Source organism: Zonotrichia albicollis, chromosome 2 (assembly GCF_047830755.1).
Source record: "Zonotrichia albicollis isolate bZonAlb1 chromosome 2, bZonAlb1.hap1, whole genome shotgun sequence".
NCBI classification, from domain to species: Eukaryota; Metazoa; Chordata; class Aves; order Passeriformes; family Passerellidae; genus Zonotrichia; species Zonotrichia albicollis.
Genome location: NC_133820.1, coordinates 89,950,949 through 89,964,348, shown reverse-complemented (window position 1 = coordinate 89,964,348; position 13,400 = coordinate 89,950,949). Strand labels below are relative to the sequence as shown.

At 43.4% G+C, this 13,400-nt stretch overlaps 1 protein-coding gene across 5 annotated transcripts in view; it reads right to left on the bottom strand.

Moving 5' to 3' along the window:
• Positions 1-13,400, bottom strand: part of FARP1 (FERM, ARH/RhoGEF and pleckstrin domain protein 1) — a 207,937-nt gene that overhangs the window by 28,309 nt on the left and 166,228 nt on the right. For 3 of the 5 annotated variants that reach the window (XM_005493217.4, XM_005493219.4, XM_074535642.1), the window contains 3 exons: positions 9,377-9,567; positions 7,809-7,898; positions 5,554-5,687 (listed from right to left, as the gene is read on the bottom strand). In XM_005493217.4, the coding sequence (XP_005493274.2) occupies positions 5,554-5,687; positions 7,809-7,898; positions 9,377-9,567 (415 nt within the window). The remainder of the gene's footprint in view (positions 1-5,553; positions 5,688-7,808; positions 7,899-9,376; positions 9,568-13,400) is intronic. The other 2 variants (XM_005493218.4, XM_074535641.1) reach the window with 1 other exon arrangement.

Here is a 13,400-nt window from a genome sequence, read left to right as displayed (position 1 = left end):
AAAATAATAATAAATCAATTGTAACAAATTATATTTACAATGTGTGACCTTGTGTTACATACTCAGGAACTCCCTCCTGAATAACATAGCTGGTTCTTTGAACACCTACACACTTTGAAGTTCTTTATGACTCCATTATTAACTAAAGTTCTAATACTAAAAAATACCTTAAACATTTCTCATTACAACTGCCTTTTAAATAAGAGGCATGTTTTGTAATTGGAAAAGAAGAGCCAATAAAAGCAAACACCCCTTTCCTTGCTCACACCCTGCCTCTCACTGCCCTGCCCATTCCAGCCAGCACTGCAGCTGCACTTTCAGCAGTGAGTGGTGCATGACATGCTGCTCAGAGGCTAAGAAACACACTGCTGAAGCCATCAGAGCTTCCCAGAGTCAAACCAAGCCTTTGGAGGGTGTGCATACATTTAAAGACTTTGGGATGGCTGCCCCTGTTGTGGGAGAAACCCAACCCACAGCAAACATGCGGTCAGCATGCTTTTAAATGTAAGGGATCTGAGCAAGCAACAGCACTGCATGAAAACGGGCTGCAAATGCAAGAGCATTCCATGCCTTGCTGTGGAACAGCCTCAGAGCTGACCCTGGGCACAGCCTGCTGGAAGAGCCACAGGGACTGATGCAACACGGCTCCAGCTCTGACTAACAGATCCTGCATGTGCTACTTCTCTCCCACCATTTCCAGTTAATTTGGGCGTAGTACAGCTCCAATCCCCAGAGGTACCCAGAAGTGACTTCAGCAATGAAAACTCTCCTCTCAAAACCGAGCCCAGTGTGCTGGCACCAAGCCCCTCTCAATGTCCTGGTTTCAGGGATCTGCAGAGCATAACCCAGAGGTTTGTACTGCAGCACACACCTCATTTCTGTGCACAGGACAGAGACACTTGTGCAAGTGCTCTCCTGTTGCCTCCCAGCCTGCACGCTGCCTTTGAGGAGGCAGATAAGAACTGCTGCCTTGTTTATATAAACTGTCTGTCAGGCTGCTCCTCCTCAGCACAAGTATTCTCAAACAAAAAATGGTTAATAAATCAACATTTGGCTCATCTTCCTACACCTCCCTGAGTGCTTTTTTATTAGAGGTTTTCAATTTTGCTTCCACAAACCCTGATTGTGCCTTCTCCTTTCATATGCTAAGATTAAGAGCCCTTTTTCTTGCAAATTACAGCCACACATTCCCATCTGGTAACACTGAGCAGCAGCTTTCCTCAGAAAGATCTGCAAGTCAAACTAGCAGCTTCCCTGGGAGAAGAGGAGTCTGCCTGCACTTCTGGGAGGTACATAACACTTTTCTTTCCTAGCACATGATAAAGCCCAAAACACAGATTTGTACTACCTGATGAGGGCATCCTTGGGCAGAAACAGCTATCCTGGCTTGCCCCAGCACTGCTCTCCCTGCTGTTCAGTGGTCAGAAAAGGGGGATACTTATGGTTCTCTATCTGCCACTTTCTGTACTCATTTAAAGAAATCAGTGTGGAAACTTGCAATACATTTAATGGGGTGTGGAAAGATGAGCTCAATTATTTGGATGGAAAATGGTGCTTGTGGCCCAAATGAATAGCTTATTAAACAGCTGAGGTAAAAGGAGGAGTAGAACCCAACTCCTCCAAACTGACTTCTCAGATTCAGCCCCCCAGGAGCTGATGAAGAATGTGACACTCAGCCTGCACTGCCCACACCTCTTCCTCCTTGCCATAAAATCTCACTGGTCTTGGCAAACAGGAGCCAGCCTAAAGTCACTGACATATGCCTCCCATATTTTCCCCCATTAAAAAGGCTTGGGAGCTCCTGGCCTTGCACCCAAAGCCTTGCTGAGGAGTCCTGGCAGGCAGGACCAGCATCTGGATGCCCAAGTGCCAGATGCAGCTCTTCTGGCACTTGAACAGCCTGATGTGTGCTGTTCCTGCTCTTCTCCTCTTCTCTTCCCTTCCTGTGTGAGGAGGCAAAGCACCATGCAGGACAAAGCACCTGCATCCACCAAAGGTCCTCCTTCTTCTCCTCAAACCACACACCTCCAGTGGGGTGTTTCACTTGCTCCCAGCAACATGGGCAGCCTCCAGAGCTCAGCACAGCTGGGGCAACTGAGGAGATTCATGGAATGCTTTGCTGGCCTTGCAACAACACAGGCAGGGCTGAAGACATGGCCCAGAGCATGGTAACACTCATCTTAGGATGCTGTGCGATAAAACCACCAGGAATCTTCTCAGTTTCATGGCCAGAAAGAAACTCTGGCTGAGAAAAATGCACTGACTGCCTATATTCTGCAGCTGACTATTGGTGTCAGTATCAATCTATGTCATACTAAAAGCTGTCACTAGGGCCTGGACACTGAGACATGCTGCTCTTAGGAAATGCAGCACTGCAGAGAAAAATGGTGAACTGTGTAAAGAAACAGATGAGACCTGCCAGAATCTATAGCCAGGTCAAAAGGATCCTGGCCATTAAGGTGTTCTGTAGCAAACAGCCTGCCCTTGATTGCAAATTCAAACACTTCAGAAGCCTTCAAGCAAGCCAGAAATGCTTTTAATAATGCACACAACCTGAGCTTCCTCCAGCCAAATACTAAAAGTCTATAGATGTTATAACAAATTAAAGGCATGGAGACATCTAACAATTGTTATGCACAATCCCCCTAAGCCTTGATCTCACCACAGCTCTTTTGCATCAGCAGCAGCTTCAATATGATGAAAGGCCTAAGAGAGCAGGGAATGACCTCCTGTTAGATCTCCCAACATGCAGCATGAAGTTTGAAACAAACCTTGGAGAACTGCACTTGTGTCTGTGTAGACTGAGCAGGCTGAACTGCACTTTAAGTGGATAAAACCCAGCATCCTACTCACTAGGGGACAGAACTGGTTGCAGGAGGCTCTCTCTCTCACAAGCTCCCACAGCACATGTTGGTAGCCAGGAGTTTCCAGCAGCCTGATGAAGCCCACAACCCCTTCATTCGAAGGCTCTTTTTTTGTAGGGCACGTTACCCTCTGACAAATGCAGAACAAGCTCAGGTCTCAGGACCTTCCTCCCCCATCCACCTGCCTGGAAATTTAAGAGCTGACATGGAAGAGTCAGATTTAAATGAGCTGGCTTGAATCCTGCCCACACCTGCCTGCAGCTGTGCCCAGCCAGGCCCATGATTGATTTGCTGGGCAGCTGGGAGTGACCTGTCCTGAGCTGTGAACGCAGCCAGAGCCCTCTGCCTTAAAAACTCCTGGGCCAAAGAGAGAGGCACCAATCTGGCACTGAGCTAAGTGACCTTGACCATGCTGCTGAAGGAATTCCCTACCACACTGCCACCAGCTTCTTGGGGATGCTGAGGGGCTGTTTAATTTTGTCTCTCACTCTTTAATTAAACACTAATCTCTATAGGACAGAGTTTATTGCTTGTGGCTTATCTCAGCATCTGTGGCATTATATAGAAACATCAACACCTCCACAATAATACCTGTCAGCAGGGCTGCCTCCTTCCCAAGGCACACACTCAAATCTTGCAGAACTTTACAACCATCACTGTCTACAGCAGGGGTACTACACGAGGTGCATCCAGGCTGAAAACAATGCAGGAACGTGGCTGCTCTGCTGTCAAGTGGTTCAGAGCAGCCAGCAGAGAAATCCTAGTGGCCTTACACTGACTGTGGAAGGACATGCAATAGCTGAGCTGACAAATCAGAACGAGGTGCCCAGCTGGGACGCAGTTACCTCAGCAGAATATTTTGGAATAAATTTGGATCTCAAAGTAACTTTGTAGCAGATCAGCACTTTAAATCACAGACTAAGTGCAGTTAAAATATGGTATTTAGAAGCTTTAAAATTAGGTTCACCACTCTGTGAAACTTTATGGAGAAGCTGAAAAATAGAAGGTTTACTCAGCTCTAAAATAAGCTAGCTGAAAAAGAGAAACAAAGTAAAACCAAGGAAAGTCTAGAAGTCTAAATACTTTTTCTTTCTTTTAACATCCTTCCCTCCACTTATCACAATGTCACCTTTCCACAGTAGGCTGGAAGTGCAGCATTATCCAATTTTTGCAAAACATGACACCTGAACTGGAGGTTAGGTTTGCATCCACCTCTAATGCCACCAGAAGGACATAGGGGATAACTCTATTTCAACATCTGCCCAGGAGTCAGCACCCGGCCAGATCAGACTGGTCTGACAGAGAGCAGAACTCAGCCTTTACTAACTGCATAAATTTCCCTTTTCTCACCACACATGTTAACCTCAGCTAGTGGGGGATTAACTCCAACTACTGTTAATCCTACACCAAAGTTGAAGAAACAATCAGTATTTTATAACATCCTAAAGAGCCTTCTTGGAGTACCTGTAATAAATGCTGCTTAGGGCAGTGCAATCAACACCAGCAGCAGCCCGATGAAAAACAGAATGATACAGGCAGGGAGGCTGTGCAGAACATTTCTTAGGAGTAACTATATTAGTTATTATATATAAATACATATACAAATATATACATATATCTATATCTATCTATTTATATATATATAAAATATTAGGAGCCAACCAAGTCCTGGGTGAGGATGTCAGCTCTAAGAGGCAGTACCACATTCCCCTCCTCCCAGAAAATACCTGCTAATTCTGCAACTGTGCAGGGTGGGTTTGGACAGCACTACTCTGTGCTGTGCCCCCATTAAATTATCTCAATACATCACAAGAGTTAAACTCACACACTCTGAGACTGTGTTTTTGCTTTTGTTTTGATTCATTAGTTAAAGAGGCACCCGTCTTAATTAAACTGATTAACACCCATTAGGTCTGCCTGCTCTGCTTTCACGTGATTTTCATTGTCACTTTTCTAACTGAGAAGGGAAGAGTTCAGCTCCTAGAACCAAAGACAAGTTACAAAAAATGCCTACACAGAGCAAGACAATCTAGTCCAGACAGGTATAATCAGAGCAAGTAGAAGGCTTCTGCTTATGCTGCTGCCTCTGCTAAGATTTCAGTGGTCAAATGAATTAAGAGCCTTGCCAGGGAAGAATTATTCACTTCATAGCTATTTTGTAAAAAATGCCATGTTTTACTGTCAGTATTGTGTTAGGAATAGATAATTTTCAAGCCCAGTGTCCTTTTCCAACACTCCTTCAATTTGTAGCGAGCACTGTAGGCCCTGTGAGTGTCACAGCTGTGATGCTGCAGAATGAGAAGCTGCTCTGTGAAATCCTCCCAGCCTGTACCTATTTTGACAGAAACAGAACCTGGTCCTTTGCCTCTCCCTATTACTGATAAGCCTTGCTTGCAGCATGATCTTCAAAGGAGCTGCCATGTAGAAACACTGACATTTGGCAAGGGAAAGCTTCATCCAGAATTATGATCTCATTTGCATATGTCTGTAACTGAGATATCTGAACAGCAGAGTTTGTCAAGTAAACATGAACAAAGCACGATTCAATAAACCCTGTCTGTTAATAACCAACATCTGTGACTTTCACAAATTAAGCCCTACAGTAGATCACAAGGAGTTAGCAAAAACGGAATGCAAAAATGCTAAACAGCACAAAAGACTACAGATAAATAACAATCAACAGTCTTACCACAGAGCAAGTCTCTGCTCAATTTCCTTGAGAAAACCAGTGTGAAATTTGTGCAAAGGTTCGAAGTTGGAGAAAATTAGATTTTTCAGTGTTTCAGGCATGCAATCTTCTTTACTCACTGCACTCTGAAACCACTACAAAGGAAAAAAAAGCAAAATTATCAGTGGGTGGAATGCAGAAGGTATGATCATTTTCTGTCTTTATGTACCTAACCCAAATACTCCTAACAGCTAAACCAGCAAGGATCCTATTTATCTGGCACTAGGAACGCAACCCAGACTATCCCTGACATTCCTGTATGCTGAACTGGTGCTCTTACAAGAGATCAGACCCTGCACAGCTGAAAAAGGAACTCCCTTCTCTTTTGCCATCACTGATCAAAACTTGAAAATTCTTTTCAAACCCAAACTGGTTAGTCAATACAAACTGAATTTGCAAATGCTGCAGGTGCAGGAGAAAGAGCATTACAATACTTGTAAACAATTCAGAAAAAGTGAAAAAACATATGCTCTGCATTTTCTTTTTGCCGAGTTTGGTCTGAAATGCCTTTGGCAGGAGTTGGCTCAGTGAGCACCCACGGCCCTGCTGCTGTGTGCACACAGAGGACATCACTTGGTGAAGTGAGCAAGTGGAAGACACTGCTGTCACAAAACTGGAGTGGTAGTGACAGGCACTGTAAGGACTGAAACAGGCTCCTGCTCAGCCTTGCTCCAAATTCTCTTTATTTCACCCTAACAGACTATGGGTGACACAAGACCATAGGACTAGGCAGCATATTGTCTTCCACAGGGTAACACTGCTCACTGCTCACTGCCCTGAGGGGTTCCAGCTATCTGTGGTTGACTTCCAGCAGTGCCCAGAAGGCTGCTGGGACCACAGAACACTGTTAGAGCAGTCTTGCTTGACACTGCATCAGCTGGAGCTGAGCCAGAGCTGGGATAAAAAGAGATCCCTCCCAAGCTTCCCTCTCCCCTGCTTTATCTCAGCACCAGGCAGAACCAAAGTTAAAGCTCGTCTACCAGGTCTCGAAATTCATGCACAGCAGTTGTTCCTTTTCCAGCTATGCTGGCTACTTGCTCACTTTCAGTGGCCTCCTGGGCCAGTCATTTGTGGAGCACAGCTGATACAACTGCATGCTAACCACCAAGCCCATCCCTCTTGGTGATCCAGCAAATTCAAATCTGCCTGCCACAAGAATGAGAGGATAGGGTGGAAAATGGGCTTTAGCTCTGAAGAGCTACAACTTTTTGTTTCTGCTGCCACTGGGTGAAATACTAGATGAGAACAGCATATCTGCTGTTGAGACTGCAGAACTGTCCCACAGAACCTGGCCTCTTCTCTCAGCAGGCTGGCTTCCCAAAAAGCAAGGGTAAGGGGCAGTGAGGCCACAGCTACCCTGCTGCCTGTAAAAACCATGTTATACTGGCTCTGTTCAAGCTGAGGTGTGATCAGCTGCATCTCTCACGTGGGATCCTGGAACAGAGAAGCAGCTGAGGAGAAAGTGTGTCCCTGGTTCCCAGCTGGTGCCAACACTCTCCCCTGAAGCATGTCCTCCTCACCACAACACTCAACACAGGAGTGGGCAATGCACCTCACTGCGTGATTTAAGAGCTGAGAGGTCTGGAGCTGCCCAAAATGCCACAAAGGGGTTTGGATCCAGTGCCATTCACAGAAAAATGGTTATTTCAGACCAGATCTTGCACACATTATTCTCGGAAGTGAAACAAGACTGTTGCTGTGTGTGCAAAGATGGCAGCTACTTGCCTTGGTGATTTTAACAATCACACTCTGATCAGATGCTACAGATGAATGATTCATTTAACACACAGTTTTGCTTTCTGAAAAATCAGAATCATTCAAACATTCAAATACTCTGCAATATTTCATGTTAAATGGAGGCCGTTTAATACAGTAGAAAACATTTATCTGTGCCCCTAAGGAGCTGCTTCAGTTTTAAGAGAAGGCATTGAAAACCCACAGGCATTTTTAGTAATTATAACCACAAAGCATGAGAGCAAGAAAATATAAGTGAAGTGTGTCCCAAGTTCCTCAACCTGATACAGTTCCTTAGTGCATGTTACTAACCACAGCGCAAACCTCTGCTCTCTGATTCTCGTGTTACTTCCTCCCTGGAGGAGAACTGCCCTGCACAGCAAAGAGTAACCTCAGTGCAGAATGTAACAGCAGCACGAGGATGTTAAATGGAGCAGAGGAGAGCTTCACGTGTTCTGTGAGTCAGGCTCAAGCAAACATACCGATGTGATGACTTCAAGGTCCTTCAGGTATGTTCGCTCCGTGGTGGCCACTTCCTTAGCAATGAAGTAAGCCTTCTCAGTTGGGAACCTCTGTGAATTGCAAGCACATTAGGTTTTCCTCTGCTTTTATGGAGAAAAAAAACTGTAGATAATAAATCACAGAGAGAGTCACAAACCAGTGACCCTTGCTTGTGGTTATGCTGTGACTCATCCTTGCATGCTCCTAAGCCCTGAAGCCCTAAAAGCAACCCTTCCTTGCAAACACAAGAGAACAAGGACTTTCTGTGGGTTTTTGAGAGACTTCTTTTTCTGCCAAGATGATTTCTACTGCTTTGGGGTGCTGATGTTCCTTTCAGTTTATTTCTGGAGCAGGACATGTTGTGAAGTTCATGAAAAAATCCTTTGCAGGATAAATGACCATTTAAATCAAGTGTAAAATTTGACAAAACAACAAAAATTTGTGTCTGATTATTGTTAAGTTTTGTCATCAGGATGGTAATCCACAGGAAAAATACTTCTGAAAAAAATTCAAACCTAAGATTTTCTTGGCTGGATAATCTAATAGTGGGAGAGGGGAAGGATTTTAGATTAGGCTACAGATTTATAATTTCTTAATTCTGAAGAGCCAAAAGAACCCAGCTGATCTTCCTCTGTGTTGCTTAGGAAGTAAAAATTAAGAAAAAAACATCCATAGATATTTTTCCTTTGTTTTCTCCCTGAAGACAAATTATGCAGTGCAAACACTGTGAATGCCCTGCCCAGGGAGTCTGTGTGGGCATTTCCCAGTCAGGATGCATCCCCAGGGAACCACCATCAGCTGGTGCACACAGCCACTGGCTGCTCTGTCTTGGACTGGCACACAGAGTCCTGGCTCCATTAACTGAGTCTCGGATTTTCTTCTTCTCAAATTTCCTTCACACATCTTTGCTAACTATGCACAGTGGGAAAAGAGATCTTCCTTACACAAACTCCCACTTCCCAGCAAAGCCATCAGAGTTTCTTTCTGCCTCCTGAGATGCTCCAAGACGAGGAGAAAAAAACAGCTACAGAAGGACAAGAGGAAGCTCTCTCACCCAGCAGCAGAGGAGGGATGAGCCAGCAGGCACCCAGAACAGCCCAGCTCACACAAACACTTTATCTTCAGAAATCAGTTTTGGATGTGTTGCTTCCTTATGGTTTTGCTGCAATGATGGGTCTGAGCCAAGCACTCCCAGCTGATTGCTGCAGGCTGTGGCTCAAAGAGAGCATTTTCTACTCCCACAACCAGATGCTCCCAGTGGTGCTCCCAGCAGAGACAGACTGGAGAGCCTGGGTTGGATATTCACACAACAGGCTCAACACTGCTCCTTTTCTTTCTGTCACCTGGAAATTTTCTCTCCAGTGAGACAATGGAGCTGACTGTTTTGTTACAACAAACTCCACTCCTTAAAAGCAAGCTCAGATTTATAGGAGACCTCATCCAAACCAGCTCCTGAGGTTCCCTGGAACCTCGGGAGCAACAGGAACAACCCAGATTTATCACAACACATCAGAGAGAAGAGAGACAAGGCCAACTTCATTCACCTTACCTTTCTTTTGACCTCCTCCTCATCATCAGCCCTGATGCATGACGGGTCATTCAGCAAAGGGCTGACCAAGGGAGATGACTGCTTGGCATCAGGGCTCAAGTTTGGAGATAAAGTCATATTTGCCACTGATGGTCCTCCTTGGGAATTGATGGAAAGCTCTGAAAGGTGAGGACTGCCAGTCAGAGAACCTGCTAAGAAAAATGATAAAAAAGAAATCAATTAGGACAAGCTTTCTCAAGAAAGTACCACAAGGAGTTATAATCTTAAATTGCAGCATGTGAAATTATGCTACATGACACAGCCACCAGGGTCCTCAAACTAGCCCAAATGGCCTTGAAGCCAGAGGAACTGCATCTACTTGCATTCACCATGGGACTGTTAAGTGTCTTTTAGCTGATAAAATTGGCTGAAATTACTGTCTCTGTAGGGAAGGAATCAAGGCACAGATGACTGAGCTGCAGTTCTTTACCGTGGGAGGGGTGAGGCACTAGAACAGCTTGCTCAGGAAGCTGAGGCTGCCCCAGCCCTGGCAGTGCTCAAGGCCAGCCTGGATGGAGCTCTAAATAACCTGGTCTAATGAAAGGTGCTCCTGCCCATGGCAGGGGGGTTGGAGCTAGGAGGTCTTTAAGATCCCTTCCAACCCAGGCCATTCTATGATTCTAAACATAAACTTAATATAAAACATTTCACCATTGCAATCCACTCTATAGAAAGAGAATAAATACAACAATACAGTAATTGTTCCAGGAGTGCCATTCTTGCCAGCAAGGTAGAACTTCAAACACTCAAATCAGTACTTCATAGGGAACTACAGGACAAGTTAGTACAAATTTAACTAGTTGAGGTCTAGAGAAAAAGGATGACTTTCTACAGAAATGTTGCTGCTAAGATCAGTCAGATCTAACATGAAGGGAGAAAACTACTAGTTCCCCAACTTCTACACACAACACGAGGATGTATATTATACCTTGTAGGTCTTTCCATGCTCCTCTGATTGTTTGGGATGGAAATGCTAGCATTACATTTACATAAGAAAAGCAATACTTTTAATGCACAAAGCATGACAATTTCAGATTTTCACAGATATAAAATCCCATTTCATTTTGGATTAAAAATATTAAAGAATTAGACAATTAGTTACACTTCCATGGATTCATATACACTAGATTAAATTACCGAAATTAGCAAATTTTGTCTTCTGGGAGGCAGCCAGATTAATGACTGCACAGAAAGAAAGTTTGCCAAAAATGCCCAGTCTTCTCCCAGTAACCCCCTCCTCCATACATCTGACAATCTAAACCTGTTTTAGAAGAAGAATCTGTCATGTGGAAGAACATTTACAGTCTGTGCCATTTTGGCATCATACATTAAAATCCAACCAAAAAAAATGTGACAATCTCTTGACTACCACAGCCAACAGGCTGTCTAAGATGAAATGTAAAGCACATATATCACCGTGTATAAATACGGCCAAATACAATTTACTATCATGTGATTATGTCCTCCCTAAATTATCATAGGTAAATGTTCCTGTTGCTAAAACACCACAGCTGAGATACTCCAGTAAATGTAATAAAAAAAAATATCATTAGGCCAGTAGTAAAACCTATTTATTTTCTGGAAGAACTCGAGCTTTATTGCTAGAACATGAATGTTTTCCAGTTCCAAACCAGTTCACGTTTATAAATCATTCCTTTGAAAAGAGAAGGAAAAAACAGCACAATTATCAGTTTATGTAATCATGACAGTTATGTAGCCTATTAAAAATCAAAGTCAAAGCAGTATTTATCTTTGAAATAAAGATCTGTATTATTACAGCTAGCAAGAAAGGATTTACCAACAGTTTCACACTAATCAATGTTCAGTGAAATTTGAGAAAATGCCACAGCTTGTTACACAAATGTCAATTTTATTGACACTAGCACACAACTGTATACAGTATTTTCCAAAGAAATGGAATTCATCATTGAGAAATAGTGAAACAGATTAATAGCAAGGTTGTAAGGTTAAAAGTACTTAACTACATTACAAAAGACATAAGAAAAGTGGTATCACCTCAAACGTGGAAACAAAGAAATTCTGGCACTATGCCTGTCATACGACAGCGAATAAATGATTTGCACCTCTGTGAGAAGTTCACAGCATTGTAGTCTAGGAGTTAAATAGCACCTATCTGTGATAGAAAGATATAGATATATTCACATATCTATCTACCTATCTATAATCCTAAAACTAAACTCTGATGTACTGTAACTTTTATCAGTACAACTCAAGTATTTCAAACTACAAAATATCAAAAGGACAATGAATTAGAAAGACACCCTATCTTACAGTTGGAAGACATTAACCTGGGAAAAGTATTATGGAAAGTATCACAAAAAATGTGCCTGGTGGCTCACAGCACTGTGTACACACCCAACTGATAAAAGACTCTGCATGCCAATGCATCACTGACATTCTCAAAGTTATTTTGCAGCAAGCTGAAATGCTGCATCCTCCCTTTTAGTACCAATGTGGGCAGGAGCAGAGACCAAACTCAACCACCACCACCTACAAGCAAGAGCTCAGTCAGACCCCACCTGCCAATACACTGAACAAGTGAAAATTGAAAGTGGCTGCATTATGAGAGGACCTCAAAATGTCCTTGCATTAGTACATTCTGGGGCCTAATTACAACCAACACAGCCACAGATATCAACACACTGGATGTTGCTCTGGGAAATGTGGGAAACAAGTTCGTTTTGGTGTGAAAAAATCAGTTAGCCATGAAGAAATGAAAATGGAGGTTCTTCCCTCCCCCATCACCAATCAGGACATGTGTCATGCTGATGGGTCATGGCAGTGCTGCAAAGCCACTTTCTCTTTTTCACAGAGGTGAGGAATAAATAACCTGAATTAACAAAGTGTTTAATCTGATCTTCTGCCACAGAAGAGTATATTCATACTCTACTCATCAACTACACACTGCAGAATATAAACAGAAGCAGAAGGGAGAAGACCAATCCTATTTACAAGGTACTGAAATCCCTTACCATTTGCCCTAAAGGATTCATGGATTGACAAGCAATTATTAGCATATCATTTGCCAGATAGCAAATGCTACTGCACACTGGAGGCCTAAATGGTTTGCAGCTGGTAACATGGAATTGTCTTTGCTCATACTTCAAGTGATTTTTATTTAGATTCAGAATTGGGCCATCTTTCAAATTTAATGGAGTCAGCTGTATACACACAAATCAAGAGAAAAAGCACAAAAGAATGTTTATCTGAGGATTATTTAAGTGTACACTAAAATTACATCATTGGAGGAATGGGTAGGAATTATTAAGCATGTGCTTTAATTATTTTCTAAGTATGGGTTTAAGAAGAGAAACCAACACTGGTTGATGACACTGGCAAATAATGAGAATGCACTTTACTGTGGCATGCCAGATTTTACCATCAATGCCAAAATACCTGGAGTGATTCTTAGTTCCACTGACACCAGAGAAAAGTGCTGCAGTAGTGAAGGTAACAAAAGAAGCAAAACTTAAGTGAAATCTATTCAAGACAGATTGAAATCTAACTTGGGGGAAAACATCTATGAAATGACAATGACATTTTACATGGCCACAGGCCATGAAAGTATGGGTTACCCTCCTGGCTTTACACGTGTCTCAAATCTCTCCCAACCAACATACATATTCCATGTGCTACACAAATAGAAGCCAGCAGCTAGAATCAAATACTTAACAGCTACACCCTTGTCAAAATACACATCAGTTGCTTGCTGAAGTTTGGGGGCAGGAAGGCACAGAGTGCTGGCAAGCTGTGGCTGTCCTGCCAGAGGGACAGGCTGGGCTCTGCCCTCGGCCACCAGAGGCAATCCATCCCACTCACTGTACCTTGGGTACTCTTGGCTCCTGTCACACACAGCTGTGAACCCACAGGGGCTGAGGGTGGTGCCCATGGAGTGTTGGGCTGACTGACACTGCTGTAAGCATGGCTCATATCAAAGGAAAACCAGTTAAAATCAGTACTTTCC